The 26,593-nt window shown below is 47.0% G+C and overlaps 2 protein-coding genes across 2 annotated transcripts in view; one reads left to right on the top strand and one right to left on the bottom strand.

Moving 5' to 3' along the window:
• Window positions 1-1,442: 1,442 nt before the first annotated feature.
• On the top strand, window positions 1,443-16,497 carry LOC143112926 (serine/threonine-protein phosphatase PP1-gamma catalytic subunit A). The gene is made up of 7 exons (XM_076275362.1): window positions 1,443-1,712; window positions 9,543-9,674; window positions 10,326-10,556; window positions 12,216-12,320; window positions 13,309-13,532; window positions 15,195-15,329; window positions 15,704-16,497. Exons 1-7 carry the CDS (start codon window positions 1,658-1,660, stop codon window positions 15,791-15,793), a joined length of 972 nt encoding a protein of 323 aa, XP_076131477.1. The 5' UTR covers window positions 1,443-1,657; the 3' UTR covers window positions 15,794-16,497.
• A 1,433-nt stretch (window positions 16,498-17,930) lies between these two features.
• Window positions 17,931-26,593, bottom strand: part of LOC143112961 (colorectal mutant cancer protein-like) — a gene marked incomplete at its 5' end in the record, with an annotated part of 30,975 nt that continues 22,312 nt past the window's right edge. The window contains 3 exons of the mRNA XM_076275394.1: window positions 17,931-20,436; window positions 22,933-23,055; window positions 23,778-23,869. Of these exons, the coding sequence (XP_076131509.1) occupies window positions 20,256-20,436; window positions 22,933-23,055; window positions 23,778-23,869 (396 nt within the window). The remainder of the gene's footprint in view (window positions 20,437-22,932; window positions 23,056-23,777; window positions 23,870-26,593) is intronic.

The raw sequence follows: 26,593 nt of genomic DNA, 5'->3' as shown, positions 1-26,593 counted from the left end.
TGCAATGCATAATGTGAATGAGTTAGGCTACATCAGGCTACATCACTCGGATTGTACCCGTAAACTAGGCTAGGCCTACTTCTGATTATGTTTAGTGAGAGAAGAAATAATTATGAAATTATATGAAATGATAAGCCTGCGTGTTACCGAAGGATAAAATAATGTCTTCATGTTCTCGTGCCCATGCTCGGCTTATATGCACAACTCTCCCTTTAAGTGCAGAAAAAGATTATCCCCTTATATAAGACACTTTTTCTATTGGTGTTGTGACATGCTGTTCTGGCTATTGTTGGATGTCACATTAGTTTACCGTACAGTAGGCTACCGTTTGTAGCACCATGTGGCGCTGAGAGAGTGTGAAACAGTAGCCAGATATTGGTTGGATCTGTTCTTTCAGTCCTATTTCTGGAGATTACATAAGCATGAATGAGATACGGCCATGAATCATTGTTGAATGTGATAATCAAATACGGTTACTCCATAACTGTGCGTTGTTTGTCATTTTTGAGCAGCTGTAGGCGGAGGCTAGTCCAAAACATGAAACATTAACTGTCCAGATGACGCTAAAATTAAAAACTAAAAATAGATCAATAAAAGCTTGCAATCATGCTAACTAATTTAGTAGCCCAATACTGACCATATAATATTAGGATACGGTTATCTTTTCTATTCAGAGCTGAATAGTTTGATTTTCTTCTCTTCTTTTCGCATCATATACCATCCAAATTGTTTTGGAAATTATACAAATACTTCGACACGAAAGATTCTCCTGAACGAGATTTAATCCTGCAGACCATTGCAAACTTAACTGATCAAATCTGGACTGCATTCACCTGCCACATGGAATTTGGATTGGCCTAGTTTCAAATATGATCATATGTGTCATGCATTAGGGTTAAATACGCGGACCGTGGGCATATTTGTATTTGCGGCATCAAATGTTTTTGATGACCATCAGTTCAAAGGCCTATCCATCTAGGCAAGGTCCGGAGTAGCCTACTGAATGTTCCTCCCATGTATACACTCATCAAGACAGGCTTTGTGGTCTTTTTCAGGGGGGAAAATAACAAGGGAATGATTATTCTTCGAATGACACTTCTTAGAAAGCACTGCAGGCAATGAACGGGACCTGTGGGTACCCTGATAAATGAAGCATTCTCATAATAGTGGCTGGTATTTGTCACTGCCACGTGGTTTTGGTAATAACATGACATTTCCTGTTCATGACATTCACATAACTTTGTTGTGTTTGTGTGCGCTCACACTGGAAGCACGGGGAGAGTGACTTTCATATATTGTAAACACAACACGCATGCACTTAAAATAAGTTTTGGGGCACCATGAAATGCAGGAGTACTAATTTGTACGCAAGGAAAAACAGCGTGCTTCGGTTTGCGTTTGCTTCCCCGCCCAATGCATATATCGCTCCGCCTGCCGGCATCACTCCGCAAGCGCAACCATCACTAGCTAGTTGTCGTCGCCGGTTGGTGATCTCAAAGTCGGCTCTGAAGGAGCGGCACTGCGGAGTTCTCTTAAAACAACATCGGATACTTTGGCACAACTAATTTACATTGGTTAGGTTTATCTATTAATATAAGGCGTGGATTTAAAAAGTGTAAAGTGTCCCGTTTAGGTAGCTAAATTAAAATCTAACGTGATGGCCGACATCGACAAGCTCAACATAGACAGTATCATTCAGCGGCTCTTGGAAGGTAGGTTAACGTTGAATATGTATTGCCTAATTCTGTGTTTTATATAGGTCATTTTCTACTTACATTTCTAACGTCTTGAAATGTTCGTTTGCATTGAAGTATTAGTAATGTTTAGCCAGTGGAACAGAAGATGGATAATAAGTACACCACTACTGAAGCTGTGGCTGCTACACTGCTACCTAGCTAGCTTGCTAGTTAGCTAACGGTACCCTGCCTGACGAGCAAGCCCTTTGGCACCATGATGAGCAACTGTCCGTAAACCACAACGTTAAGCAATCTGGGTCTTTCAACTCAGAAACCTTAACATTCAGTATTTAATTTTGGTTCGTTTTGTGTCCCATTAACGTCTGTATTATGAACGAGATACGTGTATGTGGTAGGTTATAGGGTTATTAAAATGCCAGAAATTGAAACAGGATTTCCCAAACACGTCTGGCTGCCTTCACTCTAGCCATAAAGCTAATGTTAGCTAAAATGTGCTAGCAATCCATCCGCTAACCAATTCCCATTGAAATAGTAGCATATTGGATGCTTCCTTCTCGGGATATAAATAACCTAACGTTAGTTGCTTTTAAACGGCCAGGTTATGATCAATCGTTCGTCTGCCATTTACATTAACCCTCAACATCTGACGCAGCCCAAGGGTTCTTTAAACCCGCGAAATTCCCTCGGCTAAATTTGTTTACATTGAAGGTACCATCATAGATATTGAAAACTATGTTTCTACATCCCTGCGATTGAAATGAGCTGGTCGACTCTCACAGAGGACTAGCTTATTGAAGCTTTCGCATGGTTGTAGAATGACATCATCCCATTTGGGAGAGGTAGAGCTAGATTCGATATAGCTAGAACTATCGTCTTAACAGCCACTGTAATACTTTCTTGAGGCATGTCATAGCTACACGTCTGGCAGAAGGAACAGCCTTCTACGTGTCGGTTGCACTGCAGGGGGAAGCGACCCAAATTAAAGTAAGGGTTGCCCTCCTTTGGCTGCGGTTGGTGTGTGTGTTCGCTACAAGTATTTAGGCGCATCTCATTATTGAATGACTATTTGCGTCAATATAAAATGAAAGTGTCTCTTCATGTTCTAACATGGAGGTCACATCTGTAGGTGCACAATTCCCAATCTGGTAATTAGATCTGTGCCTTTAGTTGACCTATTAATTAGAACTGTGATCTTGACATTAAAACTTTTGTGCTACATCCACACCTCGGTTTAGCGGAATCTGTTCTACACCTAGGTCAGAGTACAGTCGTCTAAAAACGTGGTAATCAGTAGGATACCTGTGTTAATCTGTCGACATGTTCTCCGTATTGATCCCATGAGGTGTGTGTGTGTTGGGTTGCCTCCCTTCAGTGTCGAAATGACCAAATCATTTTTCACTTCTGCTATTTAGATAGCTTGATATGTTTTTGACTTCATAAAATGTGATTCAGTGTGCATGCACCATGTGACCCTCTAGTAATGCAAATCTCTGAGCGGTATAGACTAACTATACATGAATCTTTAGAAAAGCTAAACCTGTTAAACCTTTTGGATAATTTGAGCAGAAGAGTGTTAGAAAGTTAATAGAAAATAGCACATTGTGTAGTCAGCAGATATCAGTGTAAACAGTGCCTGTGGTTCTAGCATTCAAGAAATGGGAAGTGCACTATTTTACAAGCGGGTGCAAGTTGCTCTTTCTTGGTACACAACTTGTCAGGCTAGCATTTGGTGATATCTCTTTTATCTTGTGAACTGTGATTAGTAACACACATGGTGTAATATGATTCTAAGCCTTCACAGCTCTTCATAAATCTTTTGTAAGCAATCTTATGCTGCACTTGTATCTTGTTTGTGACCTATTTAGAAGGCATTGTTATCTTTGTTCTGTAATCATCATTTCATAGTGTACATTTTTGTACTTCACTGTAAAAGAGGTTAGGCCTGCACCCAGGACATGGGCAGTAGACTTTTAATTGAGCCGCTGTTCATTTTTATGGCCAGAGTTAGGCAGCCATAACTCTGAGGACCCTGAGCTGCACACTTTGTCTTGTACTCTCACTTTGATATGGGCCGTTCCCGTAGAAGCCTAATCTGCTCTCGTTATATAACCGCACCCGCACGACGGTCATTAAAGGTGGGTGGGAACGACAAGGTGGCCAGCCCGGCATCTCTCCTCTGGTTTAGAGGTAGCAGATCTTCTCTCCCAACTACAGACCTCTGCTTGACGTCTCTTAAACCTGGACCTGTCTTGTTTTCACTTCCTCTCCACCCCACCCGTCCTTACTAAGAAAGGAAGGCAAGGACGCACCAAGCCTGCACGTGGATTATCCATGTTTGGCTCCGGGACCGGCGCGTGCTGTTTCCTGAGGGCCAGGAGACGAGGGGATGGAACACGGGATTAATGTGGAGGGCAGCAGGGGTTGAGGGTGGTAGCTGGGAAAGTACAACAAGGGAGAGGCTCACCGAGGCCAGGGCCGTCTGGTTGAGTCTCTACTTCCTGTGTAGCGGTAGTGTAGTGGTGACTGTCGCAAGGCATCACCACATCATGGCGGAGTGGCTTCTTCATTTGGCTAATGTGAACTTGGCCTAAGGGTTGTTGAAGAGTGTGAAGTGACTGACACCCTCGTCAGATGAGACTCGGTCCCATTTGAAAGCAAATGTTTTGAGACATGATGCGGATACCTTCACTAAGAGATTAGTTACACACACACACACACACACACACACACACACACACACCAGGAATGGAAATGAAATATTTTGTCCGCCTGCTACTGTGGCTGGTGGATTCCAAACTCTACCAGCCACTCAACTTTTTTACCAGCCACTAGAGAAACAGTATGAAAATGTGGTGATATGATAAATAGTAATCAAAATGTTACGGTTATTGGCATTGCAATACTATAAAAATGTGCTGAATTTTGCCATAAACCTACCAACTGTCCTCCAAGCACAGTAGCAACAAAACTAAAGGTCAACAGAACCACATTCACATACCATAGTGTCTTGTCATAAAAGTGGTGTGACTCCTTTTAGACTCTGTTGGTTTGAGTTCTAGAGCATCCTATAATCCAACTATCCAACTTGATCCAGCTATACTGTACATCATCAGATTGAAATATTTACAGGTATCAAGGCTATATTTAACATTTACCATTTATTTTCTATTTATCATGCACTGAAGAATTTAAGCACAGCTCAGCATTAAGAAACTTAAATATATGCATGCTTAGCATTTTGTGAAACTACATTGAAAAACTCTGGTTTTAATATTTACAGTTATCTAGGCGATATTTTTAACATTTATTTTGTATTTGGCCAAAAGCCCAAAAGTTGGAGACCATGTAGACATTTGCTTCAATTTCAAAACCGGATTACTCTGGAACGGCTAATTGTAAGAGCTCCACTCCACTGCTTAGGTGCACAGATTCAACGCAGATCCACAGATCTTGCTAGAATGGTGAAATACATCCACACCGCTGACATTATTTTGAGGAAGTAGTATTGCCAACCAAGCTCAAGTAGCTCAGTGTAGCCAGACAGCCCTTACGTACGCCTAGTTTGGAAATTGGGGAGTAAAGAAATATTGACGCAAATTATTGGCCGGAATTCTGTTATTGGAACAATAATTAAAAAAAATTCACTTATCGTACGATAATATATAAGTTGCCGATATATCGTGCATCCCTACCCGATCTGACTATTTGTGGTATGCTAGCTTTATTTATTTACCCGCCACAGGGGCACGCATAGCAACTGGCAACAGCCGAGGAGAGTAAATATTTGATGCCGCTGGCGCTGAAGAGGAACAGCTGAAGGTGTGGAGAGAGACAGGAAGTCAATTAGCACCACCGAGAATCCGTAGGTAACGGGCAGAAACTGCGCCAAGGAGTGTTGGCGGGCGGGGGGGGGGGGGGTGGGGTGGGGGGGTGGATTAAGAAACTGCCCCTGCGGCAGCTTATCAAGATGCCTTTTGTTGCGCAACACTGTGCCTCAGTTCTTGTAATGCAGTTATAACTTCATAAGCGCTGCGTTTGTTTACACCAGAGAGCAGGCCCTCAAGGCTGTCCTTCCCCTCCGTGGAGAACTGTTGTGTTGGAGAGACTAGAAAGGAGAACTGAGTTGAACTGGAAGGCTGTTTATGTGTGTGGTACATGTTTCCACACACACACACAGACGGTGCATGTGCGCACTCGCTCGACCAGTTTCAGGAAAAGGCGAGGTGTGGAATGTGCCAGCCGTTCCTGGGAGCGGGATCGCTCACACCGAGAGCCACCATGCGATTGCGATGCAATCCCCAGCATGACAAGCGCCTTAGCAATGCAGCGGCGCTTTCCCCCATTGATGGGTGTTATGGGAAGCTTCTGCAGCTGCTCCCCTCCCTCCTCGCCGCCTCTTCATCACATTCTGCTAGGCTAATGCTAATGTTAGCACTCCAACCAGACACTGATAGGCCCCAGTTGACTTTGCATGTTATCAGTGCTCTAGCCTAGTTTCGACTGCCTGGGTTGATAAGATGCCTTACTCACCTCTGTTCTCAAACGTTATTCAGTTATATCAGGTGACTACATTAAGTAAACACTCATTATCTAGTGTATGACCAACCACAAATACAAACTGTCTGGAGCTTATGGCTTAAACAACTTTTCTCTACACACACACACACACACACACACACACATATTCTCTTGTAGTCTGGCCATCCATGACACACACACACACACACGTTCTCTTGTAGTCTGGCCATCCATGCCACACACACACACTCATGCCAGGCTTGAGCTGGGCATGAGCGAGGAGCAGTCCACTGACTGTCCCTTTCTGCATGTCCCCACCTCGGCCTAATCTGATTAGCGAAGCGAGCCGTGAGAAACTCCTAGAGTTTTAATGAGCGGGTTTATTTTCTTCCCTTTTCATCCTGCGGTTGACGATGGGGGGGCCCCCTCTCTGCATTAATCCCACGCACACACAATAAAAAAGTAATTTGCTTGATGACATAATCCACCTTGGAGATGGCCAGCTGCCGTGTCTGAGCTGTCGTGCCCCGTCACCGCCTGCCTCTGCTAGGGGTATAAATAGACCCGGGCAGGCCCTGACGGGGGTGGTGCTGGTGCTGGCTGCTCATTTCGCTGTCGCAGTTCGGAGCTGACTGAGTGTGCTTCCAACACACACACACACACACACACACAAACAGGCATAGCACAAACAGGCATAGCACAAACAGGCATAGCACAAACAGGCATAGCACAAACAGATAAGTTATCAGGCTGTGACTAACAGTGCATTCATGTGTGTGCAGAAAATGAGTTTGGAAAGTACTGGACACTTGGATTGCTGAGTGTGGAGTGTGACTTGGGGTGAGGTGGGGTGGATGATCTAGTCATCACAATGACACAGCACTGAGTTTACCCCTCTCTGTACTGAGCAGCGTGTCAAATGTCCACCTGACCTAGACATACTCACCACACATCCTATTTATGTGTGTGTTAGAAAGTGAGTGACTGTCGATGCACTAATGTGGAAAGTGTGTGTGTGTGTGGTCAGTGGACTAATGCAGAAAGCAGCCCGCTTGTGGTGTTCTGGCCTCGGCTGACTGCGGAAGCCAAGCACTGGGGTCTGATTCTGCTATTAGGAGGCAGCTTCAGAGTGCAGGGCTGTTGTGTCGCGCACACACACACACACACACACACACACACACACACACACACACACACACACAGCAGAAGTAGGCCACGGCCGGCTCCGCCGATCACCTCCTCCCCTCTGCTCGTCTCCCTTGGGAGCCAGGAAGACAGAAAGACTGAACAGAGCTATAAGGCGCCCTCCCCTCCTGCCCCTTGTGTCTCTCATATGAGCCCAGCCTCCCCTCCTGCCCCTTGTGTCTCTCGTATGAGCCCAGCCTGTTCTCTCGTATGAGCCCAGCCTGTTCTCTCGTATGAGCCCAGCCTGTGTCTCTCGTATGAGCCCAGCCTGTGTCTCTCGTATGAGCCCAGCCTGTTCTCTCCCTCTCTGCGTCCCGCTCTCTTGTTTTGATGGCAGGAGGGAGCTGGAGAGGCTTCTCACTTCTGAACCTTTTCCTTTTTTTACGGCTTTCTGCCTTTCTGCAGCACCTCTTCTCTTCTCACTACCTGCTTCTTTTGTTCTCCTTTCCTCGCGGTGTCCCTTTCCATCCCCCCCTTTTCTGCCACAAGGACAGAGATGGAAATCTTCTCCTCACTTTTGAGACCTTTCTTTCTCTCTCTCTCTCTCTCTCTCTCTCTCTCTCTCTCTCTCTCTCTCTCTCTCTCTCTCCTCTCTCTCCCCTCTCTCCTCTCTCTCTCTCCTCTCTCTCTCCCCTCTCTCTCCTCTCTCTCTCCTCTCTCTCTCTCTCTCCTCTCTCTCTCTCCTCTCTCTCTCTCCTCTCTCTCTCTCCTCTCTCTCTCCTCTCTCTCTCTCTCTCTCTCCTCTCTCTCTCTCTCTCTCTCTCTGAGATGCTAACCTACTTCTCCTGGGCCATGTGAGGCGGGTGAAGTGGGTCTCGCTGGCTGTCATGTGCAGAAGCTGAGTGTTCAATTTTTCACCAGCCTGAGTGTTTGGAAGCCTTGCAGTGCAGGCTAGTCCCCGTGAGGCCTGGGGTACACGCAGGAGGATGGGGGTGGGTGGGCGCTGGGGTCATATGGCCCAGCAGTGCGGCTCTTTGATCTGCTTATTGTGGCATCAAAAGGGAGCAGCTTTTGTCCATACATACATGCATACATACATACATATGGGGCAGCCGTGGCCCACTGGTTAGCACTCTGGACTTGTAATCGGAGGGTTGCCGGTTCGAGCCCCGACCAGTGGGCCGCGGCTGAAGTGCCCTTGAGCAAGGCACCTAACCCCTCACTGCTCCCCGAGCGCCGCCGTTGAAGCAGGCAGCTCACTGTGTCGGGATTAGTGTGTGCTTCACCTCACTGTGTGTTCACTGTGTGCTGTTTGAGTTTCACTAATTCACCGATTGGGTTAAATGCAGAGACCGAATTTCCCTCACGGGATCAAAAAAGTATATATACTTATATTTATACTTATACTTATACATACATACATACATACATACATACATACATCACACACACAGAGTAGGTGTTAATGGTGCGAGTAAACAGGTATTTTGGAGACACACTGTTCCCTTATCTTACTGCTACGCCAGCATCTGTAGGAGGACCAAAATAGTACCACAGAGGACAGAGAAATATGTGCAGCGCCTATTAAAAAAGAGAAGAGACAGACTGCTGAGTAGCAGGAGATGTTTTTATCTCTCTCTGCTGCAGATCATAGGGGATGTTTTGGGCACAGCGGGATGTTTGGGGTTGCTCTGTACCCTGCCAGAAGGAGATGTTCACGCCTTTGTAAGAGCTACTGGGTCTGAGGGAGGGGGAGACAGCACATCATGCTAGTGCACAGCGGAAGAATGCATGGGTGGGGGTGTGTGTGTGCGTGAGTCAGCAGGTGTGGCGTGGTTTTGTCGGGATGCTGCAAAGCGCGGCTCTGTTTGAAGAGAGGTGATTAGGCCTGATAAGGTTTTCGGCTTGTGTCCTCGTCTTATCAAAGCTTGTCCCACATTCCAAACAGTGAGGAGAGAGACAGACGGATCAGGCTGTGTGTGTGTATCTGTCTGGGTCTTGCTTTTTGGTTTATCTCATTCATATGTTCTCCCTCTCTCTCTCTCCCTCTCTCTCTTTCTCTCTTTCTCTCTCTCTCGCTCTCTCTTCCCCCCCTCCCCTCTCTCTCTCTCTTTCTCTCTCTCTCGCTCTCTCTTCCCCCCCTCCCCTCTCTCTCTCTCTCTCCCTCCCTCCCTCCCTCCCTCTCTCTCCCCTTCTCTGCAGTGCGAGGATCAAAGCCGGGGAAGAATGTTCAGCTCCAGGAGAATGAGATCCGTGGGCTGTGTCTCAAATCCCGCGAGATCTTCCTGAGCCAGCCCATCCTGCTGGAGCTGGAGGCTCCACTCAAGATCTGCGGTGAGAAGCGCACACACACACACACACACACACACACACACACACCTACACACCTACACACACACACACACCTACACACACCTACACACACCTACACACACACACACACACACACACACACCTACTTGATAAGATGACTTATTCTGGTGTTGAACCCACAGCCTGGGGCAAGCGAACCCAAGCACCTACTGTAGATGACGGAAGGTTGAGTTTTTCAGCCAAACGGCCCTGGGGGGAGACTCTGAGATGACGTCAATTGAAGTGACTAAACGAACAGGCAATTCAGATGCTTGACAGACCTTCTGCCTTCATCGTAGATGTGAAATCAGAAGTGATATCTGGCATTGCTTTGGCCTCATAGCTTCCTTGTATGAGGCTTGTAGCTACACAAAATTACCCAGAAGGCTGAATATCGTCGGCATGCTGCATTATGTCATCCATGTGCTGCTTGCAGCGGCAGCCATGACATCATGCACTCTTGGTGCCACAGGGTCCTTGCCCTCTGCCAGACATCTGAGCTGTATAAATCATGTAGTCATCCTCAGCAGAGGCCCCTGGCTAGTCTTTTATTCACTTCCTGGCGTTTTCTCTAGTATCCCAGCACTCCCTTGCCCTGATTTTGACCCCTCCTGCTCGCTCTTCTCTCTCCAGGAGACATCCACGGCCAGTACTACGACCTGCTGCGACTCTTCGAGTACGGCGGCTACCCGCCCGAGAGCAACTACCTGTTCCTGGGCGACTACGTGGACCGAGGGAAGCAGTCGCTGGAGACCATCTGCCTGCTGCTGGCCTACAAGATCAAGTACCCCGAGAACTTCTTCCTGCTGCGCGGCAACCACGAGTGCGCCTCCATCAACCGCATCTACGGCTTCTACGACGAGTGTGAGTGCTCCGTGGGAAGAACAGGGTGGCTGATGGGAAGAACAGGGTGGCTGATAGGAGGAACAGGGTGGCTGATGGGAAGAACAGGTTGGCTGATGGGAAGAACAGGTTGGCTGATGGGAAGAACAGGGTGGCTGATGGGAGGAACAGGGTGGCTGATGGGAGGAACAGGGTGGCTGATGGGAAGAACAGGTTGGCTGATGGGAAGAACAGGTTGGCTGATGGGAAGAACAGGTTGGCTGATGGGAAGAACAGGTTGGCTGATGGAAAGAACAGGGTGGCTGATGGGAAGAACAGGGCTTTAGAGGGATGGTGCCAATTGCCAAAGACAACTGGGGAATGTGGTCTATCTTCTGCATGGTCAACATGATGGTCATTGTATTGTTATTTTTTTCAATGTAGTTTTAAGTCATTGAGTATCAAGTCTGAAGTGATTATCTAACAGTAAGAGAGTTTCCAGGAGTGTGTGTGTGCGAGTTGAGTTTGTTATGGATAGTGGAATAGTGTTGAAACTTGAGCTTATAAGCTTATTTTATTAAAGGGAGATTATTATACTTTGCTCACTTAGAGACTAAAGAACTTTGAGTATACATGGTGGTGAGATGAGGACACACTCACTCTCCCCCGTAGCTTTGCAATGGCCTCCCTCCCCAGATTTACCGTCTGCAAGCGTGGTGACGCACGCACACACCCAGAGACAACTGAGCAGATTGTCATCAGTACAGCCCAGTGATTTGTGCGAGTTTGAAATGAGCGTTGTGACAGCTAAGCTCTCGGGCCAGTCTCCACCATGAATTATTGAACACGGCCGCAGTCTCTCTGTGTGTGTGTGTGTGTGTGTGTGTACGTACGTGCGTGTGTGTGTACGTGCGTGTGTGTGTGTGTGTGTGTGTGTGTGTGTGTGTGTGCATTTGCGCCCGTGCCTCATAAATCAGTGTGTGCTACAGAGGTGAGCTGTGAGTTGAGGGTATGTGTGTGTGTGTGTGTGTGTGTGTGTATGCGAGATTATTTTTAGACTCCAGTGCTGTTGGAGAGGCTGTTCACCTTGCAGCACTCCCAGCCTTGCGAGGCGTTGAGAGCTTGGCGAGCTCACTGCAGCGGAGGGTTGGGTCTGCCGCGACCGCACTGTCAGTGTTGGGATGTCCCCATGGAGAGAGAACCAGCTGCAGGAGCTATACCTGTGGAAATCCTGTCAAGATCAGTGCAGATATCTTCACTAAAAAGACCCTTCTAAGGGCTTTTGTTTATGGTAGAAGTGGGTGTACATGTCTTGGGCTTATATGCACTGCTGCAGTTCATTTTAACTCTGTATTTTTTTTAAGGTCACTAGCTATACACAATCTATTGGTCATGAAACCACTCGAAGCCATCTTTATGTGAATCCACGTAGCTGCTATTAAAGTTAGTGGCTGTTAAGGCTGTAAAAGGCTGATGCCTTACACAAAACACTGAAGTGTGTGTGTGTGTGTGTGTGTGTGTGTGTGATGTGCTACTGGGTGAGCTGGCTCCTTGGAGCTCACCTCTTGTCTGGACGCAGGTGGATTAGACTGCTGATTCACCTGCCCTCTAAGGGAAAGGCAGACAATGGCACCTTGGTCAGATATATAGAAGATAAGCTAATGTGTGTGTGTTTGTGTTGTGTGTCATTTTCATCATCAGGCAAAAGACGCTACAATATCAAGCTCTGGAAGACCTTCACCGACTGCTTCAACTGCCTCCCCATTGCTGCCATTGTGGATGAGAAGATCTTTTGCTGCCATGGAGGTGAGTGTGTTTCCCTCGAGCCCTTCAAATCGCCACCTGAGACACACACAATCCCAAAGTTTGGACTCACAGACTTTGTAGCGCGTTCTCGCGAAATTTGTAAGGGCTTAGGGCTGTCCAAATGTCACATTTCAAACGGGGGTGAGGGTTTGAGTACACACTTACCGAGCCCTTTCCGTGAGTCTGCATCGGTGCAGACTTCACCAAATGGAATTACCCACAGTTCAAAGCGTTGTGACGTTTAGCGCAGCAACCATAGCGAAATCCGGAAATCACAAAGGTAAACAACAGCACGACACACGTGCATGGTGCAAGTGTCAGCAACGTCTTTGTTATTAAACATCGCCAAGGTAACATGTGATCTTGTGAAGTGCTGTCCCAATCCCATTTATACCTATCTGATCCCATGTGGCCACACACACTCACTCACTCAGCACCTGAGATCAATTAAGTCTGTGAGTCTTTAGTCCCTAGTCCTCCGGGCTCACTTTGGGTTTCAGCCACACACACTCCCACGCACACACATACACACAAGAACACACAGATGTACACACAAATACAGATCTGTTAATAGACATTTTATTGTCAGTCATCAGAGACAAATGAACTTCTCAATCTCTGGGTGAAAGGAAATGGGACCACCATCCATCCAACTAGCCTCCCTCTACACCCTCACTCAACACCTATCTAGAGTTGTATTCTTTCCAGTGTTAGTGCCAGAGTCTCCTATGTGCCAGGGCAGCTGTAGTCGTTAGCAGAGCCCCATTAGCACTGTCTCATTTAGCTCCACATTAGACCACTCCAGCAATCAAGAGCCTATGGCCTTGGCTGGCTTGGAGGGCTCAGGAGTTGACAGTGGATGGAGGGGCTTAGTGGTGCGCTGGCTGATGGGATACAATGGGGGTCCAAAGGGTCACCCCCAAAGCCCCATTTTATGTGAAGGTGCCTTTGTCTAAGGGTGGTGCCCCCTGTTGTTTGTCTTCTGCAGGCCTGTCCCCTGACCTGCAGTCCATGGAGCAGATCAGGCGCATTATGCGCCCCACCGACGTGCCGGACCAAGGCCTGCTGTGCGACCTGCTGTGGTCCGACCCGGACAAGGACGTGCTGGGCTGGGGCGAGAACGACCGCGGCGTCTCTTTCACGTTCGGAGCCGAAGTGGTGGCCAAGTTCCTGCACAAGCACGACCTGGACCTCATCTGTCGAGCACATCAGGTGAGCGAGAGAGAGGCGGAATTGATGTACTTGTACCGAGACACACACACACACACACACACAGACACACACTTGATTGTGACTGCACTACACTAAAAGTTTCCTCTTGGACCTAATTTATTTATTGAGATGAAATCTATACTATATTAATCTATGCTAAATTGATCTACTAAATCTATACTGAATTGGTGTATCTAATGCAAATGTATTGTGATCAATATCTATTATCACATATGTACACTCAGACACACTCAAAGCGCTCCTGCACAATTGGCTCGCTGCAGACACGCATCAACTCCAGCAGTACTGGACACCTCACACTAACGGCCATGAACCCTAAACCTGTACGATGCCGTATGTGCACGTATAGCCGCACAGCTTGGACTGAGGGACACGCCTGACACTCACATGCTCACAGCCTCACAGCCTCACACCCATGGTGTGTGTGTGTGTGTGTGTGTGTGTGTGTGTGTGTGTGTGTGTGTGTGTGTGTGTGTGTGTGTGTGTGTGTGTGTGTGTGTGTGTGTGTGTGTGTGTGTGTGTGTGTGTGTGTGTGTGTGTGTGTGTGTGTGTGTGTGTGTGTGTGTGTGTGTAGTGGGATGGGATTGGGCTGTAATCCTGGGCTCCTCTGTGACTGATACCTAATCTGGGTTTGGGGCTGAGATTAGAGGCACGGTGCAGGTGTGTGTGTGAGCGCACACGTGCCTGACAGGCAGAGAGACACAAAGAGCTTGGCATAGAGGTCAAATAAGACTTGGTTATGGACTGTTTGTACTAATGCTGCCCTGTACAAACATTCTCACGGCCACACACACACTTTCTCACAGGAGCGCACACACACTCATACATTCACAAACACAAAACCCCAGATTATACTGTAATCTGTCCCATTTTTAAAAGTGTGACCTTTGACCTGAAGTGCTCCAGCTCTCCCCTGCTTCACCAGGTGTTTGTGTGTGTCCCTGGAGCTCAGGTGCGTCCACGAAACTTCCCATAACTGCCATCGGCGTTGCTATGCTTTAACTGCTGGGCTGTTTTAGCACTGGACCTTGCCCACTCTTAACAAGCAATGTTTTCACAGCGTGAAACCTTTACCCTTAATTGGAATTATAAAACAGATGCTTGAACATTCCGCAGACACGTGTGTGTGTGTGTGTGAGATCAGGACTTGCGTCAGTATTGTGCCCAGCTGATAAAGGCAGGAGGTCAGAGCGCGGAGGAACAGTAGTCTGTCCGGTGGAGCTCTGAACATAGCTGGCGTGGCGCTAACGACATCCTCCAGGGAGGCTTCTCTGTCCCGTCCCAGGCCTCCCACACCAAGGCCAGTCTGTGGGGTCAGACAAGGCCAGCAGTGCCCAATGCCAATTTCCCCTCTAGACTCAGGCTGGAACCGCTGATGTTACAGGATGCAACAGAGCTCTGTTTGTGTGTCGTTGTGACAGCTTGTCTCCAGAGTTTTCTGGTATCCTAGTTTAGGTGCCACAGACTCCTGTGTGTGGTGGCTCAAGTTGCCAAATCATACTAAACCCTCCTTTTAAACTTTGCTTTCGCTAAGCTTTAAGTGTGTCTGTGTGAGGGAGTGCAAGCTCTGGCCTGTTTCTGGGGTGTTGCTGCTTCGCCACCCCTCGCCCTGACTCCCCTTGTCTCTGGCGCCCCCTGCAGGTGGTCGAGGACGGTTACGAGTTCTTTGCCAAGAGGCAGCTGGTGACGCTCTTCTCTGCACCCAACTACTGTGGAGAGTTCGACAACGCTGGAGCCATGATGAGTGTGGATGAGACGCTCATGTGCTCTTTCCAGGTATGTGGGACACACACACACACACACACGTACGTACGTACGTACGTACGTTAGGGAAGTGTGAGTGTTTATCCACATTATGCTGTGGTGTGAAGAAAGCTGAGGTGATGAGGCATTAATGTTGGAGGCTGTAGATGAGCTCAGTTTCCTCTGTGTTAGTCAGGCTGGGTAAGGCTGCTGGGCATCACAGGGAACTACTAGGAGCAAGTCAACACTTGTGAAGCTTCCTTTTGTGTACATGTGAATCTCACACACACACACACACACACACACACACACACACACACACCCACACCCACTAACACACTCATCTACTCTTGTCACACACATTCATACTCACAGCTTTCTAACTGTGTCTCTGTGTCATGGGACAGATCTTGAAGCCAGCGGAGAAGAAGAAGCCCAACTCCAGCCGTCCAGTGACCCCGCCCAGGAACATGGTGACCAAGCAGGCGAAGAAATGAGGGGCCCACCGCCCCCGCGGGCATCGGGGGTCATGACCCGAACGTGTCGGCCATGCTGGACTCTTCTCATGTGGTCTTCATCTGTCTGCTTGGAGCTCCACTTTTCCCTCTTGGTTCTTTTTAGTGGTCGCTTGAACTCACTCGAACTGTCGACTGCCTTTTTATTTTCCTCTTTGTTTTTGTTTCCCCCTCTTTTGTGTTCCGTCCCTTTTTTATTATTTTTTTGCAGCGACCCACGAAAAAGACCACACTGCTCCACAGAATGAGACGGGGAGGTCATGGGATGTGGGGTGGGTGGGGGCACATTGTATAGTTTCCTTTTTTTTGTTTGTTTTGTTTTTAATGTAATTGGCTCATTTTTCATTTTGGTAAATCTCCAGAGACTTAAATGGCTTTTTCTAACCTTGAATACTTCAGGATCGAGCATTTCAGTCTCCAGCACCATTTCACACACACACACACACACACACACACACACACACACACACACACACACACACACACACACACACACGACACACTTCCATTCACACACACACTCGCACGCTTGCTGGCAGCAGGATGGCAGGAATCACGCTTTGAAGCGCTCCGCTTTGTGGCTGGGAAAGACCTCACACTCGCCCCGCAGGACCTTTGAACACTCCAGAGCTCCAGCCGAACAGACGACAGGAAGAACAAACCGTAAACAAAAAAAAAACAGAAAAATGACCCGTACTTCTATTGCTCCCAAATGACCCGTACTTCTATTGCTCCCAAATGTAGTAGTTCAAACCACTGTGATCAAACCATACTCAGTGTGTTCACTTTAGGATGAAGCAAAGCAGAATAGCTTTTCTGAAACGCGAGAGGCTGTCATTTTCGACTTTTTCGATTTTTTCCCCCATGTAGATTTCTAGGCCTTTCACCTTTTGTTTCTGCCTGGTGTTCGTGCCATGGGATTTGGGCTACCATTTTGCTCTCGTCAAATATATTTTTGAAAGTCGTTGGCTTGTTTTATATTTGTATTTTATTTTTCTTAATTTTTTGGAAGCCATCGTTGGCAGTGCGGTTGTTTGGTTGTTTGTTTGTTTGTTTTTTAGGATGATCTTTCATTTTCCTTCTTCACCGTGAGTTTTGGTTGTAGCACTTTTCCTATGGATGTACGCTCCCTCTGCTGATTTTGTTTATAATCCATCAAAGGAGGTTGGTGGGTTTGTTTGAAGCACAGCTGAGACACTTCAGATCGGAAACACACTTGCTCTGTCCAATGCTGTCATTGTAGATCTTAAGTACTGTTTTCATGTCCATCTTATAACATGATGCCTTGTTTGTTTCTTCTGCTACTGCTTCTCATGTTGTGTTCTTTGGGACTCACTGATGAGGCATGTCATGCCTCCAGAAGTGTGTTTTTTTTTTTTTTTTTTTTTTTTTTTTGCATCCTGTTTGGGCATGCGGATGATGACGGAAGGCGACAACGATATCTCCAGGAGGACTTTTATGTTGCATGCATCTAGTCTTTAGAAATGTTAGGACTTTTAGGCACACTGCCTTCTCTCTCTCTGCCAATCTCTCTCTCTCTCTTCTGGCATGCGTGTTTCAGCATGCCCACCATGATGTAGCTGTCCATCAGGTATTTAACTTTTTAAAATCCAAACTCAAGATTTCTTTTGTCATGCTTTTTTCTTTCTCTTTTCTTCTCTCCTGTTCATCTCATGTCTCACCTTAAACCCTGCTGTACAACTCAGAAAAACAAAGTTTGTTCAGTCTTGGCAATAAAACTCAGATTTCCACATAGAAGTAATTGTAATACTTGGTTAAATAATGGTAGACGGAAAGAGGGGGGAGGGGGCAATGCAAGACTACTGGATTCTATTCGACAGTCGTGGAATAAACAAAACAAACTTGACCTTTGATCAGATGAATGTCATCGCTGGTATATGCAAACCTGTTGTGATGCTGTGGGAAGGTGAAAATGGGCCGGATATACAATGTCTGAGCAACAGTGCCATCTGTTGGCAGAGGATATGACATGATTAGATGTGTACATAGGTGCTTGAAGTTACATTTCTGTGGGTCTGTCTTGAATTTCATTGACAAGAGTAAACACAAAATATATCAAATGATTAGTACATGTACTAAACTTCACACTTTAATGATGTTTGGTCAGTCAGTTCCTTTTAATTGATTTTATTCATTTATTATATAAACAAATACATTCTATAGTAAAATAAAACGATGATTGCAAAGATTTGAGAGAAAAAAAACAGATCTGTGCAAAATTAGATGATCATTCCCCATCCCACAGCTGAACTCACTTTCAGCCGTCCTTGTTTGTTAAGAAGGGGAAAGGTTAGTTTCTTGCTGCAGTTTTGCTTTTTATGCAAAGAAGTGCATTTGACAATCCTGTAACAGGCCAGACATTAGTTTTTAACCACATGAATTCCATTTCTATAACACATGAACTGCTCAATAAGTCTTCACAGCTGAGACAAGTTGCTTTGTGATGAGTGTGTAGACTTATCCCCAGTGGTCGAACTGTCCGCAACATTTTACTGCTGGGAAGTAGATTATCTGGGAGAGCTTAAAGATCTCTGCCTGTTACACTTAAATTAACTGGCAGAGCATCAGAACACCCATTTGTGTTTGGAGATGACGGACACATCTGGATCTGGACGCTACCAGATCTTAAGGGGAACCTGTAAATGCTTTGAGTAAAAGGAGAGTAAAAAGAACAGGAGCGTGTGGGTTTTGTGAAAGCACAGCAGCCACTGGTAAAGGCCGAGGTCTGGTTGAAAGAATTTACAGGAAAAGAAGTTGAAATAAGGCAATGTGGTGACAGGGGTCTGGCTATGTGAGAGAACTGCTCTGGTCACCTAAGAACATGTATGGCCTGGAGAGGGGGTGACCAGGACTGAATGAATGAAAAACGAAGACAAACCGCTTCAAAGAGTTTTACAGTACAGTATGGCTTAACTTAATTTCTCATGCCAAAGAAACTCAGTGACTGCTAGACACGTCTACTAAGGTGTCCTGGAAACAATGGTGTCCATTTCTTTCAACAAATTGTGTTTATTTAATTTTTTTTTTTTTTTTTTAAATCTGCATTTATCTGTCGTGTTCGGCTCAGAGTGCAGTTACAGAAAGAACGTTTGGGCTAAACAATATTGCTTGTTTAGTTGTTTAACATTTCAGCTTCCTAAACAAGGAGCATGTACAAAAAAGAAACAAGTCTTCTAACTCTAAACTGGACTGTAATTTAAGTAAAGCTGGCTTGTGTGAATTCTGAGATAAGAAAGAAGAATATCTTTGACTGAATATCCTCTGCTATTGCATCACTGGTTTGGGTGTATTGCTGTGCTTTCATGAAATAGGCTACATTCTCAATCCAACATTCATGAGCTAAACTCTTCCAAGCCTACTGTTTTTGCATTTGAAGCAGTTTCAGTGTACTGTATGTGTGCAAGTGGTGTGCTTGTCTCCCTGTAAGGTAACTGAATATTTAAGAAAATTACAGTCAGTCTTCTCCCTGACAAGGTCAAGTCAACATATAATACTGTAGCTACTGCTGAAAATGTAAAAATTTCTTGTAACAAAAAAAAGATTGATAATACTGGATGTTTGAATTATTGCAATCCATTCAAACTTCAATAGGACCCAAATATGGTCTGTATGGACTGTAGACTCCCTACTGTTTTGTCTTGTGTAGCTCTAGCAAACCACCTCTGACTGGTTGCTTCAGGGCAGAAAAGGCCTTGGTTTGTATGGAAGAAACTCACTGGTAGATACAAACAGTGTGTAAGCAAAACTATTTCTCTCAGGTGAGGTACTGCTAGTGTGAGGCTGAGCTGGTCACTGAGCGTGGTTGGCTGTTTTCTTTTTTTGTCCTGAAAAAGAATGGCGTAGACTTGTGTCTGAAGAAAGAGTTGGGCACGCACGCTCGCACACTGACACACGCACACACATTTCAGGTAAATGCTTGAAAACCAATCAGAAGAGCCCAAAAACGTACAAAAAATGCACCGTAGAGGATCTGCAGTGAAATACTGAAGTTTAGAAAAAGAGGAAAGGAGTATCATATTAAAGATAAACATAGGCTTTGAATACTGAGTTTAGTCCAGTACGGATAGTCAGCTTTTATGTCTTCATAGTGCTCTCCAAAAAAATATGCATGATAAAAAGCTATCACCATGTCTGATGGAGGAGGAGGAGGAAGAAACAGTCTGGAGAGAGTTAAGCGCTCCAGCGGTGACTGACAGCTGTCACTCGACATCTACCAACCAGGAAGTCCTGGCTCTCCCTGCAGCCAATGAGTGTGCAGTGCGGACAGTCACATGGTCAGGTATGTGCCCCTCAAAGGACTGCAAGCTGTCTTTGGGCAGAGGGGAGACTGTGTGTGTGTGTGTGTGTGTGTGTGGGGGATCTCCATCTCCGATTGGCTGCTCCTGTTTGATTGACAGGTTTGGAGGGCCAGCGGTTTGGGCGCTCAGAGGGAGGTTTCGTTGGTGTGTGGGCGGGACGTCTCCTCCTCCAGCAGGGCGATTCGCTGCTTGAGCATGCGCACCTGCGTCTCATGGCGCTCCACCATGGCCATCATCTGGGACTCCAGCTTCTTCAGCTTGTTCTGGTGCTTCTTCTTGGCCTTCTCATACGCCGCCACCAGATTACTACAGCAAAGAGCCACAGAGAGAGAGAGAGAGAGAAAGACAGAGAGAAAGAAAGAGGGAGAGGGTGGGAAAGAACAGGGTAAGGTAAATAGTAAGAATGAGCAGACTGGCAAATCCCAACTGTGTCACAGAGATAGAACACTCGCAAACGTCTGAGGAGAGACTGCTGGAGGTGTCCTGTTGTGTGGTCAGATCAAATCTGCCTGGACAGTCCCAAGCTCTCCAGTCACCGACTGACTACAGCAGGATGATGAAGGGGTCCTGCTGAAGCCCAGAGGCACTGAGCACTCTGCTCTCAAAAAACTGACCGATGGACAATGGGAGTGTAGGAGTAAGTGTAAAAAGAGAGAGAGAAAGAGAGGGAGAGGATGCGCAGTGAGCTGTCACTCTTGCGTCTGCTATTTGTATAGTATAAGTATATATACTTTTTTGATCCCGTGAGGGAAATTTGGTCTCTGCATTTAACCCAATCGGTGAATTAGTGAAACACAAACAGCACATAGTGTACACACAGTGAGGTGAAGCACATACTAATCCCAGCGCAGTGAGCTGCCTGCTACGACGGCGGCGCTCGGGGAGCAGTGAGGGGTTAGGTACCTTGCTCAAGGGCACTTCAGCCGCGGCCCACTGGTCGGGGCTCGAACCGGCAACCCTCCGGTTACAAGTCCAGAGTGCTAACTAGTTTGCCACGGCTGCCCTCAAAGCTTGCAGCACTCCACTGAACAGTGCTGACTTATCTTCTGGCAACACACACACACACACACACACACATACATACATAAAAAATCCTTCTCACATATATGCAAACACACACACATACACACACACACACAAACTGCTCCATCCACCACCACCTTTCTCTCATTAAGGGAGAGCGCACTGTACCCTTAACATCAGCAACACATAAGTGGGACATAATCAGCACTGTTGCAGAGCCCTTACTTCATGCTGCCTCACATTATAATGGCGCGTTGCACTGCCTGTAGGGGCAGCATTACACCACTAGGGGGCACTAGGGAGCCATCTAACTGCGCGAGCGAACAGACCTCCGGGGGTGTCTTCTCTCTCGCCGTCTCCAGCAATCGAGTCCTGTTATGAATGCCAAATTAAAATGCTATTGTTTCATAAGTGCCTTAAAGACCCAGCACGGCAGCCGTGGTTTTAATTAAAGATGATAGATCATAGTCATTCTCCGCAGGCGCCCAGCGAGCACTTTACAAGCAGCGCTGTGGATCACGCTTCAGGAGCTTCATCTGCAGTTGTGAATCTAATGGGAGGTTATAGGTTTGTTAATAGCCTTTAACCCTCATGTTATCCTTGGGGTCAATTTGACCCCAAGCAACGTTTAACATCATAAAATATATGGTTCACTTTTTTTTTTTTGCTTCATGTTTCATGACTTTTCCTCAATTGAAGGGTACAACAGAGTTAGCATGAAATTTTTACAATAATTTGTTTTCAATGTCCTGTACAAATATTTTGTACATTGATGTTCCTTGGGGTCAGATTGACCCCAGCTGTATGAAACATAGGATACATGAATATTTGACATATTATGGATATTATTATTTGAATAGTATGAGAACATATTGTTATTATCATTATTATATACAGTACATATTACATATAAGTCATTTTGGCAGGACTATATAAGTCAAAAGGGGAAGCAACAGCAAGCCTTTGGGCTGCTGACACTGGATGGGGAATATTCAAGGGGTGTGAGGGGGTGGATTGTTTTGTAGGGCTTTTGATGGTGGTTATTACACTCTTGTTAAGTACCTGTCACAAAAAAACTGGGTAACAATATGAATTATAATCATTTTCTGAGGGTTTATTTAGCTGGGGTCAAATTGACCCCAAGGATAAAGAGTGTCGGTAAGATTTGAGGATAACACAAGGGTTAATGATGGTGATCTGTTTGCTTGTTTGTGTTGACATTGTGGCCAGCTAATTGTTGGTTTGTTAATGATGTTTACAGAGAGGCTGTTAGAGGCTGCTGAGTGTGTGGTTGGTGCTGTTGGTGGTGATGGTAGTGGTGGTGGTGATGGTGGTGATGGTGGTGGTGGTGGTGGTGGTGATGGTGATGGTGGTGATGGTGGTGGTGGTGGTAGTGGTGGTGGTGATGGTGGTGGTGGTGGTGATGGTGGTGGTAGTGATGGTGGTGGTAGTGGTAATGGTGATGGTGGTGGTAGTGGTGATGGTAGTGGTGGTGGTGGTAGTGGTGGTGGTGGTAGTGGTGGTGGTGGTGGTGATGGTAGTGGTGGTGGTGGTAGTGGTGATGGTGGTGGTAGTGGTTATGGTGGTGGTAGTGGTGATGGTGGTGGTAGTGGTGGTGGTGGTAGTGGTGATGGTGGTGGTAGTGGTGGTGGTGGTAGTGGTGATGGTGGTGGTAGTGGTTATGGTGGTGGTAGTGGTGATGGTGGTGGTGGTGGTGGTGGTGGTAGTGGTGGTGGTGGTAGTGGTGGTGGTGATGGTGGTGGTGGTGGTGGTAGGTACCTGTTTGCCCGCTTGAGGTCGTTGACGAACTCGGCCGACTGCTGGTGTCGCACCTCGCTGCTCTTGGTCAGTCGCTCAAGCGCGGCCACCAGCTCCTGCACACGCCCCTTCAGCTTCTTCTCTCTGAGGGGTGGACACACACACACACACACACACACACACACACACACACACACACACACACACACACACACACACACACGAGATACATTGGTTCTTCAGCAGGTACATTCTTTTTCTTTCGGTTTTCTCTCTTTCACTCTCTCTCACTGACTCTCTCTCTCTCTCTCACACACACACACACACACACACACATAGCAGTGAGTGTATGCAGACACGTCATCAGCTACAGGCTACCCATGAAGCATGACATCACACTGAGACATAGCGCTCTCTCCTACAGTTACAGCACAAGACTGGGCTTCAACAAAGATGTGCTGCCTCATAACAATCCCATTTAGGAGCCATGAGGCGAAAGCAGGCTGAAGGCATCAGCACTTATGAGCAGGCGCTGCTGGACAATAGGAAGGAACTGCTGCTTAATCGGAATTGTATCTGTGCCATAGGGAACATTCATTATACACTGTAACAGGAACAGAGTGTGTGTGTGTGTGTGTGTGTGTGTGTGTGTGTGCGTATGAGAGGACATTAAGTTTCTAGAGGAGCTGGTGCATATCTCTGAATGTGTGTATGTTTTAAGGAGGTGATGTGTATGTATGTGTGTGTGTGTGTATACACTATAAATATACAGTATGTGTGTGTGTGTGTGTGTGTGTGTGGTGTGTGTGTGTGTGATTGACAGGGACATTGAGAGTTTGCACATCTGTGTCTCCAGTGCCTCTCACCTCCTCAGCGCGTTGGTCAGTTCCATGGCCAAGTCGCTGTCACTCAGCGTCCGAAGGTCCGACAGACTGATGGCTGGTGAATCCCCGCAGTCCTGGTGAATAAAACAACATGAGATGAGATTGATGGCGCAGTCCTGGTGAATAAAACAACATGAGATGAGATCGATGGTGCAGTCCTGGTGAATAAAACAACATGAGATGAGATCGATGGCGCATTCACAACCAACATCATCCTGGTCTGGTGCATCTCTGCTGGAAACAACACATCACAAACACCTCCTCCATATTGGTCCTGTCAAATTTACTGAAATGACACCTGATGCCAGAAACTATGTGCTCTGTGTTGCATGTGTGCTCTGTGTTGTATAGTCAGGCTGTGTGCTCTGTGTTGTATCAGGCTATGTGCTCTGTGTTGTATAGTCAGGCTGTGTGCTCTATGTTGCATAGTAACGCTACATCACGCAAGCGTTCCCAGAGAGTGCTCTATGTTGCATAGTAACGCTACATCACGCAAGCATTCCCAGAGAGTGCTCTATGTTGCATAGTAACGCTACATCACGCAAGCGTTCCCAGAGAGTGCTCTATGTTGCATAGTAACGCTACATCACGCAAGCGTTCCCAGAGAGTGCTCTATGTTGCATAGTAACGCTACATCACGCAAGCGTTCCCAGAGAGTGCTCTATGTTGCATAGTAACGCTACATCACGCAAGCGTTCCCAGAGACGAGGGCTTTGTGCACCTCCCCTCCTCTTCCTCTTCTCTGCAGGAGGGAGCAGACGACAGTCACTTTCATTCCTCCACTGCATGACAAACAGAACACACAGATCCAGGCGGAATTCCAGATTCCCAAACCATTCCCGATGTACAGTTACGCTACATCATGTCCATGTCCACGCAACACTCCTCCTCCTAACCATGTGAATGCAGCGAGTCCTCTACATCACACACCCACACACACACACATGGACAAGATGGAATTCCATTTCTCTACCTGACCACGCGAATGCAATGATGCCTCTAGAAAGGGTACTCTCTCTCTCACACACACACACAGACACACACACAAATGTAAAAGCTGGAGTTGCGCTGGTGTGGAGGCGAGAGTGTGATGGAGCAGGAGAAGGGAGTGGGGGATGGAGGAGGAATAGGGGGATGGAGTGAGGGAAACCTGGGCAGATTGAGAGATAGATGGATGGAGAAAGAATGAGAGAATGAGAGCATGTTGACTCCTGTGCTGTGGCCCTGCCAAACTCACTCAGCCTGCTGGGGATTTTTAGTGCTACCACCACGTGTGTGTGTGTGTGTGTGTGTGTGTGTGTGTGTGTGTGTGTGTGTGTGGCAGCCGTGTGATTGGTGCAGAGGCGAGGGAGAGGTGGGTGGATGTGCACACGCTCGCTAGACGGCGGGTGATGAATGAGGATCGTCATCGGCACTGACACGCTCAGATGATTCAACATGGTGTGTGTGTGTGTGTGAGAGAGAGAGAGGCCTGACAATTGTGTGTGTGTATGTGTGGGTAAGTGTGTGTATGTGTGTGTGGCCAGACAGCTAGTGCAGTGATGTGTGCTAAAGGCCAGAGAGAATGTGTGTGTGTGTGTGTATGTGTGTGAGTGTGTATGTGTGTCTTCTATTAGTGGGCGAGATCTAATCACACAGGACCATGTCTTAAGAGAACAATAGCATCCTCTGGAGGGAAAATGGATAGAAGGAGCATTGAAAAGGTAAAAGATGAAGGGAGCAGAGAGAGGAGGAGAGGGGAGGAGAGAAGAGAGGAGACGAGGGCAGGAAGGCTGCTCTCATCATGTCTTATAAAGGTAGGAGTTTATATGTCCATGCTAACCCAGGATTAGGCTTTACTGGGACTGAAGGGTTTGTGTTTGAGTGTGTCTGCATATGGGTGTGTGTGTGTGTGTGTGTGTGTGTGTGTGTGTGTGTGTGTGTGTGTGTGTATGTGAGTGAATGTGTATGTCTACATGTGTGTGTGTGTGTGTGTGTGTCTCTGCATGTGTGTGTGTGTGTGTGTATGTGCAGATGTGTGTGTGTTACATGGTCACTGGCCACATGACAGAGTAAAGGGTGGGGGTAATGGAGAGAGGCTGAGATCATATCCACGGGATTAGGCCTTCATTTTCTGCCAGCCGAGCAGAGCGAGAGGAGGGCTGATAGCATCTGCGTGTGTGTGTGTGTGTGTGTGTGCGTGCGTGTGTGTGTGCGTGTATGTGTGTGTGTGTGTGTGCGTGTGCGTGTGTATGTGTGTGGCTGTGTGCCCATGCATCTATGGCTGTATGTGGCTAAGTGTGTGTGTGCTCTCATACATGCATGTCTGTGTGTATCTGGCCATGAGTAGATGTGGCTGTGAGTACTGCAGTTTGTGTGTGTGTGTGTGTGTGTGTGTGTGTGTGTGTGTGTGTGTGTGTGTGTGTGTGTGTGTGTGTGTGTGTGTGTGCGCAAGTCTGAGACTCGCCGGCTCCTCTTCATAGCTTATGACGCACATCTGCTGGATTAGGGGGAGACAGGGTCCCACGTCTCACAGAGAGAGAAAAAAACCCCCACAGAGATCCCCCTCTTTCTTCTCTTCCTCTCCCTTCCTCCTCCAGTTATCTCTCTCTCCCTCCCTCGTTCCCCTCTCCTCTTCTCCCGCGTGTCACTTCCCCCTGCGCTGGGCTTCGGAGTGCCGGCAAGCCTCAGGGAGAGAAATGTGACCTGCCATGTCCTTTAAGACACAGGATGAAAGGGGAGCTATTCTTGGCCCGCGTGGCTATTGCACATCATAAACACGGCAAGCGGCTCGGCTCTTTTGGAGAACTTACTCGGTT

Source organism: Alosa pseudoharengus, unplaced genomic scaffold, assembly GCF_046254945.1.
Source record: "Alosa pseudoharengus isolate Yale_2024_CS ecotype anadromous, Long Island Sound unplaced genomic scaffold, YU_APseudo_1.1 YU_APseudo_1.1_scf_106, whole genome shotgun sequence".
Lineage (NCBI taxonomy): Eukaryota > Metazoa > Chordata > Actinopteri > Clupeiformes > Clupeidae > Alosa > Alosa pseudoharengus.
This window is presented reverse-complemented; position numbering and strand designations above follow the sequence as displayed.